A 21,140-nucleotide genomic window follows, 5' to 3' on the forward strand; every position below is an offset into this window, starting at 1 on the left:
CTGCATATAAAAGCACAAAGATACACGTACATTCACATTGTGTTGCGCTCTTGACCTCATACAATTTACAAGTACTTGTATCTTTCTCACACAGCCAGCACCGCATGTCTCCACAGCAGGCGTCGTTCCAGTTGGCCAGCTCTGGGTTGTGATGATCCATCTCCACACAGTCCTCTCTGTTGTTGGGATCCTGAGGGCTGGCACCGGCTTTTGACTCGCTCAGAGAAGAGAAAAGGTATTAGGAAACGACTTGAGCAATAGTGAATCATCATGTTAAAACTTTGACAGAGGAGTGTGTGCAAGCGACAGCTGACCGTGGGAGGATGAAGAGAGAGCTGAGACAGGATCCACAGGATCTATACCGTCAATACATCTGAACAAAATAAATGAAGTGTTAATGAACAGACACCCTCAGGTATACCCATTGTTGACAACGCTTCCTCAGTGGAAGTCATGTGAGAAGGGAGAAAGGGACAAACATATTTCCTTAACCACAAAAAGCTTGTAAATTAGATTTATTTATTTATTTAATACAAGCAAGACCTGAAGCTAGCTGACTGGCTGAGTTGGAAGGATGGCAGCATGTAGGCCAGCTGTTTCTATCTGGTGTCTCTTCAAATGCAGAGTGGGCCTGGATGCTCCACGCCTCAGGATGCTCCGCTTAGGAAAAAGGCAAAGAAAGTTGATTTTTTGGAAGCTTAAGTCGCCGCAAAGCTAGCTAGAATTTACTGAGATTAAAGACCAGCTCCAGTCATGTTTTAAAACATATTAAAAAAAAATACTCAGCTTGAAACAATAAATTGTATCTGTTTCTGCAAAATACATTTAATATCTTTGTGAAAATCCTTCCAGGGCATCTCCTCCTTCTCCCTCATTAAAAATTCCAGTAAAATTCCAGTCGAAAACAAAACACGTATCTGCCATTGTTTAGTGGCAACTTGTTGAAACTTAATTAGAAATGTAGTAATTAGTAGTCGTAACGTTAACGTTAGTAGTCAGTCATGGGTTTGCAAAAATTACGATGAAGGTTACAGCTGGCTTGCATATCACCAAAGTGGTTGCCATAGGTACGTTAGGATATGCATAGCGTCACCCCGTCCATTAACGGGATTGGCTCCTTAGGTTTGTGACGTCTCAAAGCTGCCAATCTGAAAACGTGTTGTTCTGTCCTGATTATATTGTCCCTGATATGAGGACAGGCCAGTACAGATGGAAGTAGAGGCTTTCAGCCATCTCTCCAAAAGAGGCTCCCAGCAGACAGGAAGTGGATCCGGAGCGGCCTCTGAGGTCTAGCCACAGTTAAGCAAGTAGTTCTTGGGCCTGGGTGAGGCTCCAACGACAGGCATTCAGGTTAGTGTGTTTTTTAAGGCTGGTCCCAAAGCAAGCTGTTTTTATGGTGCTGCCATCCCAGCCAAATACTGAGGAGCTCCAAAATTGCTGGCCAGACCTGAAGTCTCTATCTTGCCACACAGCTGATGGCAGAGCCCTGGCCTCTATGCATAATGTTAGCAGTCATGTTATGTGGAGGTTGCAGGCCTAGGTAGAAGAAAATACACTAAAGGAAGGGTTGTAGCCATTTGTAGAATTTATTTGGGACTAACTGGGAGAAAAAGAGGAAGAGAAAAGGAGAAACAATATATGTCATCAACACATAGTTACACAACATATGGTAACAATTTGAAAGCACAAAGTTCATTTTTTATTTTCTATAATTTGCTTATAAAAAGTTTATATCTTTAATTGTTAAAATGTTTAACTGAAGTAAATAAAGTAAATTTGGAATACCGGTGCTGTTATTTTTCTTACTGATTCACAGTCACAGCTTATTGGGGAAATGAATGGAACACATAGTGAGATATTCAAAGACACAAAACATCCTTAAGATGTGACCTCAGTCATTGAGATAGACTTTGATTTCAACTGGGAAATTGTGGAAAATATATTCGAAAAACACATTAACCAATAATGGAGACCCAAAAAAAAGAATGAACCGCTACTGTAATAGGCTGCCAGCTGACATGGTTCATGGTTGCCATATTAGTTCTAAATGTTAGGTCTTAGGTCTGTATAAGTGATAACGTATAGTGAGCGGGTTTAGCTCAATGTAAGGCTGTGGCTGTGTAATAAATGTAGTTAAAGACCAATGTGTGTAGACTGTCATCATGTCTGTTGGCACTGTGCTTTTATGCTGCTTGTATTTGCAATTTTTTTTCTTACAGGTTACTAAAAATGTTATCACTGCAGAATTGCAGAGCGAACTGCATCAATGTACGCCAGAACTGACTTAGGTTGTCAGTTTAGTTTAGTTTAGTTGATGATCATCATGAAATCATGATACCGCAATAGATAACCAACAACACTTTCACTAAAAATTCCCCAAGCATCTTGTTTCAGGATATGTGCCATGGAAAACAGCCTCTAGATGGAGTGGGTGGTCCTGAAAAGGACCTTTAAGTTTGGTAGTTCAATGTCAGGTTTACTTGGAGCTGGTGTACTTGGTCACCGCCTTGGTTCCCTCAGACACGGCGTGCTTGGCCAGCTCACCGGGCAGCAGCAGGCGGACGGCGGTCTGGATCTCCCTGGAGGTGATGGTGGAGCGCTTGTTGTAGTTTGCCAGACGGGAGGCCTCACCGGCGATGCGCTCAAAGATATCGCTCACAAAGGAGTTCATGATGCCCATGGCCTTAGAGGAGATCCCGGTATCAGGGTGGACCTGCTTCAGGACCTTGTACACGTAGATGGCATAGCTCTCCCTCCTGGTCCTCCTCCTCTTCTTGCCGGTCTTAGTAGCTTTAGAGACGGCTTTCTTTGAGCCCTTCTTGGGTGCTTTGACTGAGTCAGGCATTGTCGCTGAGTAGGAACGAGAACTGTTGGTGAAAGCAGCCGACAATGAATTTGAATGCAGTTAATGCAAAGGAGACTGTGCCGTTCCTCGTACGTGATTGGCTGAGAAGACTTTACAACCAACCTTTAGACATGCGGGCTCATACAGCCCAAGCTAAAGTCTAAAGACTTTTTATCCTGTTTCGAACATTTTTTTTAATGGATATTTTTCTATTTGCGTTGAGTTAACTTGACACCAAAAGGTGTCACATCAACATACAAAAAATTAAATGACAGATGAGTCATTATTTTTACGACATAAAAGTGATCATTTACGTGTGGGTTTTGCTGAAAGGAAATTTGCTGTTTCCTTTTTTCCAGGGCCAAGTCTTTAACTCAACAACTTAACTCTGCTTGTTTTTAAATTGAATAATTATGTTATATGAAATGTAAATACAAATTCCCCAGATGTATCAGTATTTTAGTATTTAGTATGTAGTAGTATTCCATTTTATAATGGATATTAAGTGTATTTTGTGTTAGAGATAATAAAGGAAAATATTGTTAAATGTTACTGTTTCTAAGTTGTCATTCACACATGCAGTCTTTTCTTTTCAAGCACACACTTTCATCTCCTTCTCTCTCACACACACACACACACACACACACACACACACACACACACACACACACACACACACACACACACACACACACACACACACACACACACACACACACACAAAAATCCAAATCTAAATTAATTATACAGTCACACTCGTGTTGTAGTAGGGCTATAGACAACTGTGCAGAAGGTGTGCTGTGGTTACAGTGAAAGTATCAGGATTAGTAAAGTATGATTATGTCAAGTGTGAACTTATTTAAAAGACTTCAGGGACAAAATTGACAGCTGGTTTTATCTGAACAATGATAAAAGATCCATAAATTATGAATATTTATGATCTATATATATATATATATATATATATATATATATATATATATATTTATTTTATTTTTTAAATCCACATTTTGGTCCATCTGTTTGCGAATTATTCTCTTTCAAACAGCATCCTGATTGTTTAATAATAAGAAAATGGTTAAAAGGAAGGGTTTTTGAATGGACGAATAATTAATTGAGGTGGATTTTCCAAGTTTCCAGATCAGAACGGACCCTAGAGTTAAGAGTGTACTGAAAATATACGGAAGGGCTTTATTTAATAGGATTTACTTTATAAAAAGCGAAATTAAAGCTCTTTGGTGAAGAGTGAGGTGGCTCTTAAAAGAGCCGTTGTTGTTGTTGTTGTTGTAGTCAGTGGAGCAGCAGACAGTTTAAGCTCGCTCTCCGCGGATGCGGCGGGCCAGCTGGATGTCTTTGGGCATGATGGTGACCCTCTTGGCGTGGATGGCGCACAGATTGGTGTCCTCAAACAGGCCGACCAGGTAAGCCTCGCTGGACTCCTGCAGAGCCATGACAGCGGAACTCTGGAAGCGCAGGTCGGTCTTGAAGTCCTGAGCGATCTCTCTGACCAGACGCTGGAAGGGCAGCTTGCGGATCAGCAACTCGGTGGATTTCTGGTAGCGACGGATCTCTCTCAGAGCCACGGTACCGGGCCTGTAACGGTGAGGCTTCTTCACGCCGCCGGTAGCCGGGGCGCTCTTACGGGCAGCTTTAGTGGCCAGTTGCTTCCTGGGGGCTTTGCCTCCGGTGGATTTACGAGCGGTCTGCTTGGTTCTCGCCATTGTTCCTTTTTCTTCTCTGAAGAGGAGTCAAGTGTGTCGTGTAGAGGAGACGCGCTCTACTTATACTGGAGGACCGGCTGCGAGACAGTGACGCTGCTTCAGACCCCGGCTTCTGATTGGTGACGGGCTACTCCTGGAGCTCAGCCCCGCCTGGAGGAGCGACCCACCGCCTCAACTCCGCTGCTTATTGGAGAAAAATACGTTCAAACTGTCCGCCAAAACCGAGAGCGGGCCGCCCCTCTACAGATCGCGGACATATAAAGGAGGTTTTGCGCTGCTGGGGACATCATTTCTCTGAGTCTTGACTCTAGGAGACAACTGTAATAATGAGTGGAAGGGGTAAAACCGGCGGAAAAGCCAGAGCAAAGGCGAAGACCCGCTCTTCCCGTGCAGGACTCCAGTTCCCAGTCGGCCGTGTTCACAGGCTGCTGCGCAAAGGCAACTATGCTGAGCGTGTTGGTGCCGGCGCCCCCGTCTACCTGGCGGCTGTGCTGGAGTACCTGACCGCTGAGATCCTCGAGTTGGCCGGAAACGCCGCCCGCGACAACAAGAAGACCCGTATCATCCCCCGTCACCTGCAGCTTGCTGTCCGCAACGACGAGGAGCTCAACAAACTGCTGGGCGGAGTGACCATCGCTCAGGGCGGTGTGTTGCCCAACATCCAGGCTGTCCTGCTCCCCAAGAAGACCGAGAAGGCCGCCAAGAAGTAGAGACCAACAACCGACTTTACAACACACAACGGCTCTTTTAAGAGCCACACACCTAAACAATCATAGACTATATTCCTGTATAAGCAGACTAGTAATTGGGTTGAACATAAACCTGTTTTAAATCTGTATGTAGGATAGGACTTAGCCTACGTTGCAATGAAAATGTCCGTTTAGTTTGAGGCGATTCCTTAAAAACCTGAAACTGGACAAATGATGTTTATTAGACGGTAAGTATGAATGATGTGTTGTCCAACATCCAGGGTTATTCTCTTCCCGCGAAAAGACCCACAGAGGCTATTGTAAGTTGTGTTGGCAACTGTGGGCTGGAACAAAACCAAGGGTGTAATTACCAATAATATACAACTGTGAGGGGGGAAAAAAACATGATGGTAATGAGTTAAAATAAATTCACCCGAAATGGCTACAAAACGTCTTGGGAAATGTAATAAATGCAGATTATAGAGAGAACACAGAAATCATTGGTGAATCATGATATGACATGAAGTTAGGTAGCTATATTTCAATTGTGAAGTCAATATTTCCTGCTTTTTAAAGCAGAACCCTTCTATTAATCTGTAGATTCAGAAATATATGTCAAATACTCAAGTCAATAATCATGAATGCTGTTTTACTGTTACTTTTTTCATATTCATCCATGTCAAACTGAGTGAAAGAAAGTGTGTTGTTGTAATTACCTGAAGACTGTATTTGAAACGTGTTTCGATAACATAAGAGATATAAAGGAGCCTGTCTGTTGCCAGGTGATAATTTCGTTCTCAATACAGCAATAATCCAAGAATCAGCCAAAGTTAGTTTAGGAAAATATGGCTGAGGTCTTGTTAATTTTCCTTTTTTGCTGTTGCTCAGTAAACAAGCAAACAACGAAGTAAACAACAGGCGCAGGTATATACTCTTTGTGAAGGATGTGGGTGGCTCTTAAAAGAGCCTTTTATCAGGTGTCTCGTTGTTCAGGGGCTGAAGGCTCACTTCTTCTTGGGTGCTGCCTTCTTGGCTTTGGGCTTGGCCACCTTTTTTGCGGGCACTTTCTTGGCTGCAGGGTGACGCTGGGACCGACCTTCCTCGGCTTGGAGACCTTCTTCTTCGCTGCTTTGACCGGGGCGGGAGCTGGAGATACTTCTGCCATAGTTATCTCTGAGATATGCTCACAACTGGAATCGCTGAGAGTCAGTGACCAGACTGATGCAGAGTATGTATCATTTATTTGCTGGCCCACATATTTCTTTAGAGACTTAAAGTATAAATAGCCTTCAGTTGATAATCAGTTTGTAATAAAACAAAGAAGTTCTGGTTGTAGCAAACAGTTAAGATGGCCGAGGCCTTTGCTGCAGTTGGGCGAGGCTTCCTTTCAGAGCTGCTCACTGTGATTGATAATTGTTTTGTAAGTGATATATTTATTTTATATTCTTTATTTATTGCAACAGTTTTCTCTGCTGTAGTGGTCTATAATACTACAGCTTGATAAATAAACACACTGACCAATGGAGCTCTAATACAAAACCATCTACGATCTTCACTCAATGCTGATTAGAAAGGCTCTACATGTCACAGATAATTACAGTGTTAAACTGATCAAAGTAATTAATGAATTATAAATAACTTTAAATAATTAATTACATAAGTACACATCCTGATAAGAGGGAATATGTGAACAGTAAGTTTAGAAGCTGCTGGGTGAGTGGTGCTCACAATGGCATTATATGCAATCCAACTCACCATACTTATTTAAATACAGGATAATTATTGGAGTACTTTCTCTTGTTTCTATTTATATGAGATTATTTTTTATTGCATATATTTATATTTAAGTATTTTCCTCATATCATTTCCTCAGAAACTGGAGTGCTATTTGGCCCTAAATAGAGAGTACACAGTGGCAGAATACCTGAGCACTGTGACTGATCCAAAACTAAAGAATTCTTTGACTATGTACAGACTCAGTGAGCACAGCCTGGCCATCGAGAGAGGCCGCCACTGGCAGACCTGGCTTCCTAAAGAGGACAGACTCTGCACCCACTACACTCTTTAACTACCTGACATCAGAGACACATACTGATTACAGACACCCAAAAAGACTTTGACAACAACAACAATACCTCGAAAACACAGCAGCAAGGTGTGTGAGCTGTTTTGACAGAAAGAGGATGTCCAACAGCCCAAAACCTCCATGAAGAAGACGTATCTTCGGTGTGTTCCCCGCACTTCTCATCTCTATATAAACTAACTGTACAAACAAAAATAAAAACACAGTAAATACTTTTTAAATCTTTTTTTTAAAAAAGGGTTTGCAATGTTGTCACTTATATTATCTTAGCTAAGTGCACATTTTTTCGATTTTTAAGTTATATTTACTTATCTGTAAAAATTTAAGAGCAAATTCAGCAATATATTACAAGTGATTATACTATTGCATACTTAAACAGCTCTGTTAACACATTTTCTTTTAAATCTTTTATTGTACTCTATTTATTTTTTGCTTTAAACTTGCTTTGACAGTGTTAATGTATGTTTCTTATGCCAACTAAGCTTTTTCAAAAGACCTTTAAACTGAAAATTCAGGTTTCATTATTCTGATCCTTCTCGCCCTCTCTGTTGAAGGCTGTGTTGGTTGGATAATACTGGGCAATAATAAGACTACACAAAGCTCCTAGAGGATTCTTTTTTTTAACAATCTACAGTAGTAAATGGTATTTATTTTGCAGGTACCTCAACCTCTTAAGCTGAAGCAGTGATAAGGTCATAAGGTGGATACATTCACCTTTCATATTTCCTGTGTGCTTCTTAATATCAGAACACCGTTTTAATTCAGATAAGTGCCTTCTGAAAATTGGAGAGAAGGGCGCTTCATTCATGACCGTCTCAACATGTTGCACGTTTGAGAATGGTAGTTGCAGATACTATAAGTACAGAAAGTTATCTCTTTATATAGAGTGAGTGTATGGCTCTTAAGAGCCTTTGCGTTGTTGAGGACAGTGAATGTTTAACCTCCGAAGCCGTACAGAGTGCGTCCCTGTCTCTTCAGAGCGTACACCACATCCATGGCAGTCACGGTCTTCCTCTTGGCATGCTCGGTGTAGGTGACGGCATCACGGATCACGTTCTCCAGAAACACCTTCAACACACCGCGGGTCTCTTCATAAATCAGACCGGAGATACGCTTCACTCCACCACGACGAGCCAGGCGGCGTATAGCGGGCTTTGTGATTCCCTGGATGTTATCACGGAGAACTTTACGGTGACGCTTAGCGCCTCATTTACCGAGTCCTTTGCCACCCTTCCCTCTTCCACTCATTTTTCTCGTTCAGGAATACGATGCGAGATGACCTTCCCCTCAATGTTCACAGCTATTTAAATCCTTTCTGAGGACGTGATAGAAAACGGGGCATTCTTCTTCTCTGGGTTTTAATAAGGTTCGATGATTTACTCTATGGTGTATTAGCGCCACCTATTGAACAACTTCCGATCTGGCCATGACGTATTGTCTATGACCAGATTGGAACACGGACAAGTCGAGTTGCATCAAAAACATACTGTAAATTCACACAGTATTTCTATAGCATATTTGTACTCCTAATGATCTTACTGTAAGTGCATTTAAAAAAAACATTTGTATGTACGTTTACATACTTGTCAAAATTATACTTCAAATACTTGTGTAATTGACTACCCTGATACTTGCAGTACCATTTAGTTTGACACTAAGTCAGTACACTCTCAAATAAATCAACTTTAAGTGCTCTATAAATACATGTAAACCAATTTGCTACAATGTGTACCAAAAAATATTTTAAATAATTATATAATTAACATATACTTTAGTCTACTTGTGAGAGGTCTGACTTTTTAAGCCTTTAAAATAATATTTTCCTTATTATTTTAAGTGGATAAATTAGTATTATTCACTGAAATGCATTGATTATGATGTGCCTACTTGTTATGTAATATACATTAAATTATGTCACAATAGTGTTTTAATTCGATATACTTTAAATCCTTATGTATATCTTGATTTATTTTTTCTTCCAATACAACTGAAAAGTTAAATTTTCTATTATTTACATCAGCTTTGAAGGAAATTTTCTTCACCCTGAAAAAATACTGTTAAACTGTACTACCAACAAGCGTGTGATTACATCATCTTTATTGTATATATTCAGAAAAATCCTTAAAAACACAAATAATGACTTGCTTAGTATTAAAGTATAATTTTAAACAAACAGTGCAACAAAGGATATTTAAAAATACATTTGTTCTTTGTCAAAGCCATGTTATGAAACGTTTTCTTCAATCATGTTAATATTTCTGGCAATATTTCAAACTATGGAGGAGGTTTTGAGCCCTCGACTCAAACCCTGTAAATATTACAGTAACTCGGTAACAATAACTGTAGATCAAATTATGAACGTAGAAATCTTGTATGATTATAACAAAAAAGCTTCTGTAACATTCACACAATCCAGAAAAGACACAAGTCCTTCTTTAAACCTGCAAAGGTTTGAAATATGATGAAATACCTTTATCCAAATAAAATAAATATGTATTTATTTCACATTTAAGATTTTACATTTCTCAATTGGTTAGTTTTGAAGATTTTTTACATCTATAATAATCTGATTGTAAGAAATGCATAGAATTGCACACAACAAATTGAACCAGATAGTGGCCACACACAAGTCTGCTTTGTCACACAATTATCTGTTGAGTGAGTTTTATCAACCTTTTTACTGCCTTTGTCTTTTTTGTTTCCCTATATAATTGTTCTTACAGATGTAAACAAAGATTCAGTTGTCCAAAGGGATGCTTTCAAGAGAGAAGACATCTGAAAGACCAGTCCACAGAGAGGGCAAGAAAGTGCTGTGTAAACATTGAGCTTTACACTGTCCCATGTAAAGTACAGAAAATGTTCATTCTAACCTTGAATTAATTGTAACATTTGTGTTTACAGGCTGTGTTGGAAACTGGAAAGGAACAGAGAACAGAGGATAAAATAGAGATCCAAAAGATGATGATTGGAGCCATCATTTTATACATACACATTTAAGAGTAGGTAGTAGTAGAGTAATTTCTTAACAGAAACTCACATACTGATGTTTACATTTAGGAAAATATTGGTCACTGTAATCATTTTATACCAGTGGTAAAAAATATGAAATCCGCTGAGGTTAGCTTGTAGCAAATATGGTGTCCTAGTTTGCAAAAACAATAGATATGCGATGTGAAATCACATTTAAATTTAATGTGGCTGACACTATCAATCATATCATGGATAATTTCATAATAGCATGACTTCTTTGTGATCCAAATAATCTATAAAAGCTGTGGCTGTGGCTGAAAATTGGTTGGTCAATGGGCAGTGCCTTTATACAGGTTGAGCTCATTTTTCCATCATAACTTTATTGAGGCAATCTTCATTTACTATACAGCAAGCTTTATTCTTCATGTTTTAATTTTTGTTATCTACATGATGAACATCCTGAAATTATTTTAAAGAGATAAAAATATTTGTTGGTTGAACTCCTGTATTCCACCTGGATGTCTTTTGTGAGCGTAGGAGAATTTTATGACTGTCGCTGTCCGAGGTCCTGAACTGAAAACAACGGTGTGGGTAGCTTCTGTCTCTGTCCAGGGTGCTGCACCTGTGCTGCTGCTGCTGAATTTAAAAAGTCAAAAGATTAACTGAGACTCAGTCCTGGTCCCTTGATGTTCATTTAATTCCTGATTGATCTTTTCTCTCATGTGAAGACATTTTGGCAGATGTATTTGCTCTCTTAGTGGCAGCATCAGGTGCTACACTACAGCCGTCCTAGGAGTCAGTCTGCTGCTGCAGGGATTGGCAAGCTCAAAAAAGCAGGCCATGTTTTAAGGATGGAGCCGGATCAGGTGGACAAGACAAAGGAGACATTTTCTATATGACTGCGTATCTTCATTGCAGTGTAACGTGTTTTATAACTGTATCTTCCAGAGATTGCCAAGTCCTCCCCTAAGCCCTTTGCTACTGCCTTGAGCAAACTGTGGTTTGTTTTACCAAGTGTGGTTGACCACTTGTCTGTGGTGGTTCTTCCTTTCCTGAAGCCGGCTTGGTGAATTCCTAGGAGGCCCATTGATTCTATGTGGGCGGTGAGGCGTGTGGTGAGTATTCCTTCAAACAGTTTTCCTATGTGGCTTAGAAGGCTTATGGGACCGTAGCTTGTGGCGTTGTGAGGGTCTCATCCTGGTTTATGGATCATGGTGATGACTGCAGCTTTCCATGGTGACAGGAAGTGACCAGTGCTGAGGCAGGCGGAGAAGAGCTGTCCGAGGTGCTGAAGATAGGTGAGCAGTGCTTGTTTTATGAGTATGGTGTCAACTCATAAAACAACATTTTGTTTTTTCATGTGCTCCAAAAGCTGTGGTCCACATTTGTTTTCCTTCCAGTGTGATAGTTGGTCATGCAGCAGCCATTCTGATTCAGGAGTGAAGGGGGAGGCAGAGCTGAGGGGGTGGGGGCAGTTTACGTGTGTGTGCGTGCGTGCGTGCGTGCGTGCGTGCGTGCGTGCGTGCGTGCGTGCGTGTGTGTGTGTGTGCGTGTGTGTGTGTGTGTGTGTGCGTGTGTGTGTGTGTGCGTGTGTGTGTGTGTGTGTGTGTGTGTGTGCTTAATGAACCACTGACATGGTGAAAGTGCTTAGTGAGGTAGTTTAGTTGTATTTGAAGTGCTTTAGTGAGACAGTGGAACCTAACAAAACATAAGTGCCTTGGTCACATCATTCATTTTTACCTCAGTTTTGTCTGCTGTGGCCGCGGAGGAAACCAGGGGAGCTCTGTAAGCCGTGGCGGGGAGGACCTAATAGAAGACATGGTCCGCCTCTTCCTCTTCTCTTCATTGGCAGTCGATGATTCTCTCTTCAGAGCATTAGCGCCCCCCACTGACCAGCAGCTTAAATCAGGGACAGCATGTCTCCTGTACACATGGGCATGTTTTTACTGAGTCTGTAACCCTGAAGACGTACAGGCTTTATATTAATTAGAGCCTCAAATCTTTTCAATCACTTCAGACTTGGATCCCCACACTGAAGAGCACCAGAGCAACACCTTCTTCACACCCATGCCACACTCTATGTATGTGTATGTATGTGTATATTTTTGACCAATTTAAAACACCTCTTGCTAACCTCATACACAGCTGCCTCTCTATCGTCATCCTCAGTTCAGGATCTTACAATTTAGTGATGCTAACATCACGTCCCCACAAACAGTGGAACATGAGACCTTCAGGTACCGCAAGGATGACGAGAGTTACCAGCCGTTAGCAACTTTATTTAACTTCCTGTTTACAGCTCCTCCAGCCTGCTGTGTATTTCATCCACTTGCTGTTGGGTTATACTCTTGTGATATTCCTGTGAATCAGCTTCACTGTGCAGACGGATAAAGACCCAGATACCATCACAGCACAGCAACTTGTGCTGCTAACAAGTTTATTCTTCTGGAATGAGAATCATATGTAATAAAGTTTGTAACCATTTGCAGTATAAGAGTGGAAAATCATCAATGATCAAACTCGCTTTGATTTCTCTCTCTTTAAATAATCTGAGACTTTTCACTGGACTGTCTGACCACTTCAGTTTAAAAAAAAGCCGCAGAGCCTCTGAAACGACGTCTGTTTATAAACATATGTGTATGTATATTCTGCAGGTGGAGGCAGTGATGGAGGTGTTCAGGCTCTTTAGGACTAAATAAATAAACAGAAGGATGGTACTGTGCGAGATGATGATACGATTAATCAATATCACATTAGAGGGAGTGATGTTGTACTGAATATCATCACGGCTGTCATTCGGTCGTAAGCACGAGGCCGCAGATAATCACAGCCGCGGCAAATAGTAGTCAACAGTAATAATCAACAACAGATTGTTTTTTGCTCCACTAACTCAACTAGTTCCACAAGTTAACTGAAACTGGACAGTTGTTGCCAAGCAACACAAACATTCTCCTGCACTCTGTGTCTACATGTTACCACAGATCTGCTGTTTTTATCATGTACATTTATCTGTTTGTTTTAATTTATCATCAACCAGTGAGATAAGAGTCTCCTTTGTGATTTAGAAGTACAAGCTTGATCAGTTTAGACATACACGGTCTGCTGTAATGTTAATTAACAGTATTCAGAACACTTGGCTGAGGCGGAGTGAAAAAGTCCCATGATGTTCTCTGTATTGCTCATGGAATGCCTCTTGTCCAATCAGATTATTTGGTCAGAACTAACTATTGTATAATATAAGATATCTCCTTATAGTGAAAACATTGAAGCCTTAAAATCCCTCAGCCAGATATCCACTTAATAAAAATGCATTAAATAGTCTGAAGTTTAATCTATGAAACATGTTTTTATATCTTTTAATATTTTAAGTGCATGTTTGTTGTGCATCAATGAGGCAGTTTCAGGGAAAGTTGTCTGTAATTTCCATTAGGATCCGTCGGTAATCTTCACCTTTCAGTCTGACATTTACAAAAGAAAAAAAACAACTTAAAACTACTTTCCCTTCCTGTACAGATGTGTCATGTCCTGCACATTTTCAGATAAGGTCCTGATGAGTCAGTTTTTGTGAGGTTGAATTCTTATTTTGTGATGTCATTTTCAAGATATGCTATCTTTGTTACATATGACCTGATACTTTAAAGGACATGTTACAAAAATCATAGCAGACGATATCATTTTAAAAATCTATGAAGGATCATATCTCTCTGTATTCTCTCTGCTAACTGCATGGAATTGTGATATATCCATAAACTTTTTCACCAGTGCATCATGGTGCGTCACAAATGGTCTGTTATGCTGCAACTCTGCTCTGATGATTGTATTTGTTGATAACCTCTGGGAACTACGGAGAGATTCAACAATCTGCCATTGGATCCCATCAAGAAAGAACAAAATGACTCGACACTCTGTTAACATGGCTCCGTCCCAGTTGATTGCAGGTGGAGCTTCCTGTCCTCTTCTCCTGCGAATCTTGAGGTGTTGAACTGGCTTCACCACAGCTGCAGCTCAGAGCAGCAGAGAAACCTGTTCTTACACTGAGCTCAACAGTAGCAGGACAGACAGCATGTTGGCATTGAGTGCAGCTCAGGTGCAGCACCCTGAACAGAGACAGGTGCTACCTACTTGGTTGCTGTCAGTTCAGCACCTCGGACAGCGACGGCCACACAAGACTCCCAGGAGAAGAGAACAAGAAACTTTAGGTTACAAAGGTAACCCCAGTTCTCTGATAACATGAGTGAGGTATCTCACTATGGGGTACGCCCCTCTGCGTAGTCCTCAGAAGCCCAATATCATTACGCCAGCCACATTGGCTCGGTATCTCACTATGGGGATATACTGACTCCTGTACTGCCAGTCAAGCTTATATTGAAGACCTACTGCCAATGACTAGGCTGACGACTCACAGCCCTCAGAGAAGCCCACACTCAGCACAGTATGCACTAAAGAGAGCGCAGTGACATGCATAGAACCTCACAAAGGTATGATGTGAAGCCCAACTGGCCGCAAAGCATATATCTTGGATAGACAAGCCTCTAAACAGGGCCCAGGATGTTGCCATCCCCCTTGTGGAGTGAGCGCGTAAACCAGCTGGGGCTTGATGCCCCTTGCTGCTGTAGGCCATAGAAATGGCCCGGACTATCCAATGAGAAAGCCATTGTTTTGTAATAGGCTTACCAGTATGAGGTTTCGCCCATGACACAAACAGCTGATCTGTTTTCCTAAAGCCTTTTGTTTTGTCCACATAAATGCGTAAGGCACGCACTGGGCACAACTTGTGTAACCCCTCCTGTTCCGAGATGGAAAAAGGAGGAGGTGAAAAGGCAGCTAGGTCAAGTGGAAGACACACCAAAGTAGGATTCTTTGGCATAAAAGCTGGATTTGGCCTTGGCACCACACGTGCATATCCTGTGGCAAACTGAAGGCAGTCAGGATGCACTGAAAATGCCTGGATATCACTGACCCGCTTAACAGATGCCAGTGCCAATAACACGGCCGTCTTAAGTGATAAAACCTTAAGATCGACCTGATCCAAAGGCTCAAAGTGGGGGGTGAGACAGCGCATCCAAAACAGTTGGCAAATCCCATGATGGGGCCAGCTGTTTGGACACTGGACGCAGACGACGAGCACCCTTCATAAAACGGCTGACAAGGGGATGTTATCCCACAGCCTTACCACCAAAGCCTACATGGCATGCTGCAATAGCAGCCAAGTAAACCTCAATGGTGGAGAAGGCTTTTCCCTTATCCAGCAAAATCTGCAGAAAGCTGAGAATAATAGGAACTGAGGTCTGGAAAGGCACCTCCTGTGATCTTGAACACCAGTCCTCAAACACACGACATTTGCAATCATATAGTGACCTGGTGGAAGAGGCTCTAGCACTCTGAATGGTCTTAATGACATTCTGTGGAAGTCCAACTGCATCCAGATTTAGCCTCTCACTGGCCAAGCCCAGAGCGGCAGCCGCGGTCTGCCCCACAATTCTGTACTCCCGGCACATGGGTGGCTTTCAACTACAGGAGATGCACATTGTTCCACAAAAACAGTCTGTGAGCCAATGTGTGCAACTGAAGGATCGCAGTCCGCCTTGTCTGTTGATATATGCGACCACAGTCGTATTGTCTGATCTTACAAGCACGTGATGACCCTTTATAAAGGGGAGAAAGTGCTTCAGTGCCAAGGAAACTGCTAGGAGTTCCAGGGAATTTATGTGGGTCAAACAAAGATGGGGAGCCCACACCCCGTTCACAGTTCTGCCCTCTTGGGTGGCCCCCCACTCCTGCAGGGATGCGTCTGTCGTGACCACTTTCCTGGATAGGACAGGTCCCATTGGACACCCCTGTGTCAAAAATAGTTTCCGCTGGTGAAGTGCTGCCACACATTCTACTGAAACCCACACAAAACGATTCCTGTGAAGTGAGCGATTCAGCCCGAGGGATGCGATTCAGCCCAAGGGATGCAACCCAGCGTTGAAAACCCCTCATGTACAGACAGCCTAATGGTATAGCCACTATGGCTGATGCCATCAGTCCCAGAAGACGTAGGCATGTCCTGAAGAGTAACAACTTTCCCCTGCGGAAGAGGGCTAGGCATGCTGAAAATGCTCTCACACCTTAGGTGTCTGTTCAGAGCCTGCAGATCGAGGATAGGGCGGAGCCCTGTCCCCCCCCTTTTTTGGTACAAGGAAATACCTCGAGTAGAAGCCACATTGGCTCTGCTCTTGAGGCACAATTCGTATTGCTCTTTTTTTCAACAGCAATGATATCTCTTCCTTGTGTATCAGACAATCCCTGTGAAGCGGGGTGGGGCAATGGCAAACTGGAGCCTGTATCCTCTGTTTATTGTCCCGAGGACCCAAGCGGATGCTCCACACCTTTGCCAGCTCTCTTTCCTTGCAGAAAGAGTTGCCACTGGGGGTAAATTTGTGCCCCCCTGTGGAGGAGCGGTGTGGCAGACTGCAAGGGGAACACTGTGGGAGGCCTGCACTGATGCAGTGCTTATATGGCCTGTCACCTTTATAGTATTCCCCAGTGCCCTTGGCAACATGCCTGGCTACACTGGGGCCAACTTTATCTATATGGGACCCATGTGAGTGCTTGTGAGACATACAGGGAGCATGTGAACAGCTACCACAGGTAAACAGTCTCTCTTTCTCTTCATGGGGCGTTGAACTGTGGACCCCAACTTGGGCCCTACATGCTGCATGAAGGCTGCACTCTGGAACAGGCTCAGGAACAGAGCTGAAGAAGGGCAACATGGCATCAGTGATTTGCTAGGCCCGCTTCTTCCTCTTTGCTCCCTGGGAGGGGCCAGGGGCTGGAGGTCCCCCCTGAGCAGCCGCCAAGGCGAATGATTTCTTTGGCCAGGGTCCCTTGTTTGGTGGCCTTGGCTGACTCTGCGCTGGAGGCTGGGGGGCTGGGCGCCTGGGAATCTTGAAGGCTGTGCCACTGGCCTGTTGAGTCACAGTTGGGTTTAAGGTTTGGCGAGGAGTGACAGAGGCCTGAGTTTTCCTAGGAAGGCAAAGCTACAGCCCAATTGGATCCATGCTCTCATCCAGGATGTCACGCTTTTGCTTGTCAGACAGGTCAGAGAGGTTGAGCCATCGGGCCCTTTCCTGGGCAATCATGAAGGACATGGCCCTCCCCGCTGACTGCACAGCGCACTTGGTGAGGTTGAGGCAGTGGTCGGTGATGACACAAATTTCCTCCCATAACTCTGGTTGCTGGTAGAGCGGTCATCTGCTCCTGCAGTTCAGCCTGATAACCCAGGAGAAGAGAGGACATATTGAGAGCCCTTAACAGATGTGGCAACTGATTTTTAGGCTCTATCAGTCATGGAGGACTGTAAACGATCTGCCTTGGCGGGCAGGGTGAGGCCATAGGAAGACATAGATAACTTCTGAGTGGGGTGCAGGTGACAGGCAACCAGGGGTTCAACTGTGGGCATGTTGTAAATGTCCACGCAGTCAAAGGCTGACCCCCCCTGGACCGGGTTCAGAGCAGAAAATGGGATTTTCCAACAGCACATTGTCTCCTCCAAACACTCAGGGAAAATGGGTAGAAGCTGTCTGGCTGCCCGTTTTGCCTTTGGTAACCTTTTCCCTTCATAGCGAGATGAGGAGGTCTCAGCATGCACCTTCAGCCATGGGATATCCAGCTTCTCAGCTGCCCTCTTGCATACTTCATGCAAATCCATGCCTCTGGTGAGCGGGGATGGAGCCCCGTCCATCACTCCTCCCGCAGCTAACGCCGTAGGCTGTGGTTTTTGTGACGATGAGAAAGATGAATCATCATCGTCATCTCCCTCGGAAAGGAGAATGTCAGGCGAGACGTCCGAGTTATCAAACTCTCCTTCATCGCCTAACAGCGAACCGAAATTACCCGCTGGCATGCAATCATCAAACTCTTCGGGCACGGGAGTATCGTCCCAGCTCGTACCTGGCGTGGCTGTCATGATATTCCATTGGGGGCGCCGCCGTTGCTAACAGCGGTTCTTGGATACCGAGGCTTGACTGGCGCGACAGCCTCCGGCCGAGACTCTTAAGAGTGAAGCGGCTACAGTGCTCACATGAGCCTGGTATATCCAGCGCTGCCCTGGCGTGCTGCACTCCGAGGCACGCAACGCATATTCGGTGAGTGTCCATAGCCGATATCTTAGCCCCGCATACACAGTCCTGTGAAGGGGGTTTAACTGCTAGTACAGGCGTGAGTAACGGTGTGGCTTGTGTGCTGTCGGGCGGTACAGTGAGCTTCGACTGAGCCATGGTGAGCGAGACGATGTCAGAACTGTAGCCGAAGTAGTGATTAGCTACGCGGGATGCTAGTGTGGAGGCAAGCTCGTTGCTGTAACTAATGTGGAGGCAGGCTTAGCTAATGCTAGGAAGGTGGCTAGCTTGGCTAAGGTACTTGGTGTTACTGTTTGGTAACAGGCTAACAGGTGAGCTACAGTTAGCTGCATGGAGACAGTAAAAGTAGCTTCTTTATTACTCCGTGAAACCCTTGATTTCTATGGTGAAGAAATCAGGGTTCTGTACACAACACGGAAAAACTTGTGCCCAGCGATCGAGTGGTTAGCTCAATCTGTGGACCGTTAAACTAGTAATCCCGTTGGCAGTCATGTTGGGAGATAAGGCTTCCTGAGATAGAAGCAAGAATAGGTGTTTGAATGATCTGGTGAGACTGCATCAGCCCCTTTGTAGGGAGAGGATGTCCCTCCTCTTGATGCAGTCGTCACGACTGCCAGCCAATGTGGCTGGCATAATGGTTTTGGGCTTCTGAGGACTATGCAGAGGGCGTACCCCATAGTGAGCTACCGAGCGAATGTTTGAAAGAGAACTCCACCTGCACTCACCTGGGACAGCTGAGGAAACAATCTCAGATCTCTCTTCATTTCCAATAATTACGTACGGACTACATGTAAGTCAGGGTTCATGCCTATGCACAGCACTATTTCTGCCACTTCCCATTGTTATTAAAACTAGTGTTTCAGCATTTAATAATAATAATAATAATAATAATAATAATAATAATAATAATAATAATAATAATAATGTTCATAATGTTCATAATAATAATAATCATAATAATAATAACAACATCATGCATCTTTATTTTTAATTGAACTAAAGCTTTTGACTCAGATGACCAATCTCTGCTTGGAGCTGATTAAAAGTTTAAGAAAGGAAAAATGTAGGAATAATATTAGAGTCACATTATATTTTGAATGATTAAATATAAATATTGATAGGGATAAATCTGTTTCCTTACGCTTGTTTTATAGTTTAGTTATTTAGTTTTTATCATCGTGTCCTGCACAAAAAGGAGCCCAGCCCACATGGGCTAACGAGACACTCCAAACAAAACAAACAAACAAACAAGAGCATCGACAGAATGAGAACAAAAGAACAGTTACACCTCCAAATATGTCAAAGTCGAATCAAGTATGAAAAACAATTATTTTCCCGAAACATAACTTCAACACTTCTTATGCACAGACTGTACCTTTGACTGAATCAGACATAAAGCGTCCTGCTGCGCTGTTGGAAAGCATTTAACATTTATAATGAAAGAGATTGAAACTGATTCTAAATGATATCACACTTCACTGTACAATTACATTTTCCATCTTTAAGCCTTTACCTTTAAATATTATTGATCTTCTTCGTTGAACCTCGTTCTTAATGTCATTCTGTGGAGCATCAAACCAGCAGATTTGAATCCTACTGTCGACATATTTTCTCCAATGACGTTGTTTTTTTTGTTAAAACATGAAGTTTGATACTTTAAATTATTAATAATGTATCAATGAAATGTTAAAGAATTAAACTGTATAGGAAAAAATGACGATGATGGCAGTGATTCAGTCAGTTTTCTTTTTCAAGAAATACTGCGTGAAATCTGAAATCTTTAATTAAAAAGAAAAGAAAAAAGCAAAGGCGGGAAAGAACTCGGTAAAGGAGGCGCAAAGCGTCACCTAAAGTCCTCCGTGATAACATCCAGGGAATCACCAAGCCCAGTGAATTCCTTCCAACGACTAAGATATTTTAATTGTATCAATTGCACTATAAAAATGAAAGCTCTTGGTTACATAGATGGGATGGTCCTTTCTTTAGTACAACTTTTGAATTATTATTATTTGATATGGTGCATTAACAGTTCTACTGGCCTCAGGATTCCTAAAAAGAAAATTCAAAGGCATGTCTGGCAGAGACTTATTTTTTGGAAGAAATGGTAAAATCTAAAAAAAAATACATATGCTACTTATAGCGTCTGGTTGCCGTCAGAACAGCATCATTATCCGTTTTTAACCTCAAACTTGTACTATATATTGTAATACAATGCAGCCAAATAACAATTGCACATGAGAAGTAATTGCACAGACATAATTGTACGGTATGGATGAGGTAATACAAATGCAGAAGTATATGTACCATAACAATAGATGTGCAGATATGCATAGATAGAAAACAGTGCAACGTAGCTGCCATGTAGTGACTGGTGGATGAGTTAAAGAGTGTTGTGATCAGACAGTGATGCTGATGATTTAAAGTCTGAAGGGGGGAGAAGACTTAACATACATAAACAAAGCGACACTTCAACAGTAATTTTTCACAATAATACAATGATTTAGACTGACAAAAATAGTGGAAAAATAAAATAAAGCAAAGAAATTATAAAGTTAAAAGCAGCTTCAAACATAAGCATTTTAAAAGAGGGATTTCAAATGGATTGCCCGTTCAGAATGGGTTCAGTCCGAATTAAAACAATGAAACAGTGTGAACCGTCCCAGGCAGTTATCGTTAATGATCAGTGTGCTCTTTTATTATTCGATAACT

General features: G+C 42.4%; 3 protein-coding genes across 3 annotated transcripts; 1 reads left to right on the top strand and 2 right to left on the bottom strand.

Moving 5' to 3' along the window:
- Window positions 1-2,476: 2,476 nt before the first annotated feature.
- Window positions 2,477-2,848, bottom strand: LOC138594963 (histone H2B 1/2-like). The gene has a single exon (XM_069666254.1). It carries the CDS (start codon window positions 2,843-2,845, stop codon window positions 2,477-2,479), a length of 369 nt encoding a protein of 122 aa, XP_069522355.1. The 5' UTR covers window positions 2,846-2,848.
- A 1,307-nt stretch (window positions 2,849-4,155) lies between these two features.
- LOC138595157 (histone H3) lies at window positions 4,156-4,566 on the bottom strand. Its single transcript, XM_069666501.1, has one exon. It carries the CDS (start codon window positions 4,564-4,566, stop codon window positions 4,156-4,158), a length of 411 nt encoding a protein of 136 aa, XP_069522602.1.
- A 326-nt stretch (window positions 4,567-4,892) lies between these two features.
- On the top strand, window positions 4,893-5,276 carry LOC138594449 (histone H2A). The gene has a single exon (XM_069665539.1). It carries the CDS (start codon window positions 4,893-4,895, stop codon window positions 5,274-5,276), a length of 384 nt encoding a protein of 127 aa, XP_069521640.1.
- The last annotated feature ends 15,864 nt before the right edge of the window (window positions 5,277-21,140 follow it).

This window comes from Semicossyphus pulcher, unplaced genomic scaffold (assembly GCF_022749685.1).
Source record: "Semicossyphus pulcher isolate SPU_LCO1_2020_fin unplaced genomic scaffold, fSemPul1.0.p SCAF_17, whole genome shotgun sequence".
NCBI lineage: Eukaryota > Metazoa > Chordata > Actinopteri > Labriformes > Labridae > Semicossyphus > Semicossyphus pulcher.

What these genes read in the sequence shown, in the direction of transcription:
- LOC138594963 (XM_069666254.1), bottom strand. Translation starts at nt 2,845, where the DNA reads ATGCCTGACTCAGTCAAAGCACCCAAGAAGGGCTCAAAGAAAGCCGTC.
- LOC138595157 (XM_069666501.1), bottom strand. Translation starts at nt 4,566, where the DNA reads ATGGCGAGAACCAAGCAGACCGCTCGTAAATCCACCGGAGGCAAAGCC.
- LOC138594449 (XM_069665539.1), top strand. Translation starts at nt 4,893, where the DNA reads ATGAGTGGAAGGGGTAAAACCGGCGGAAAAGCCAGAGCAAAGGCGAAG.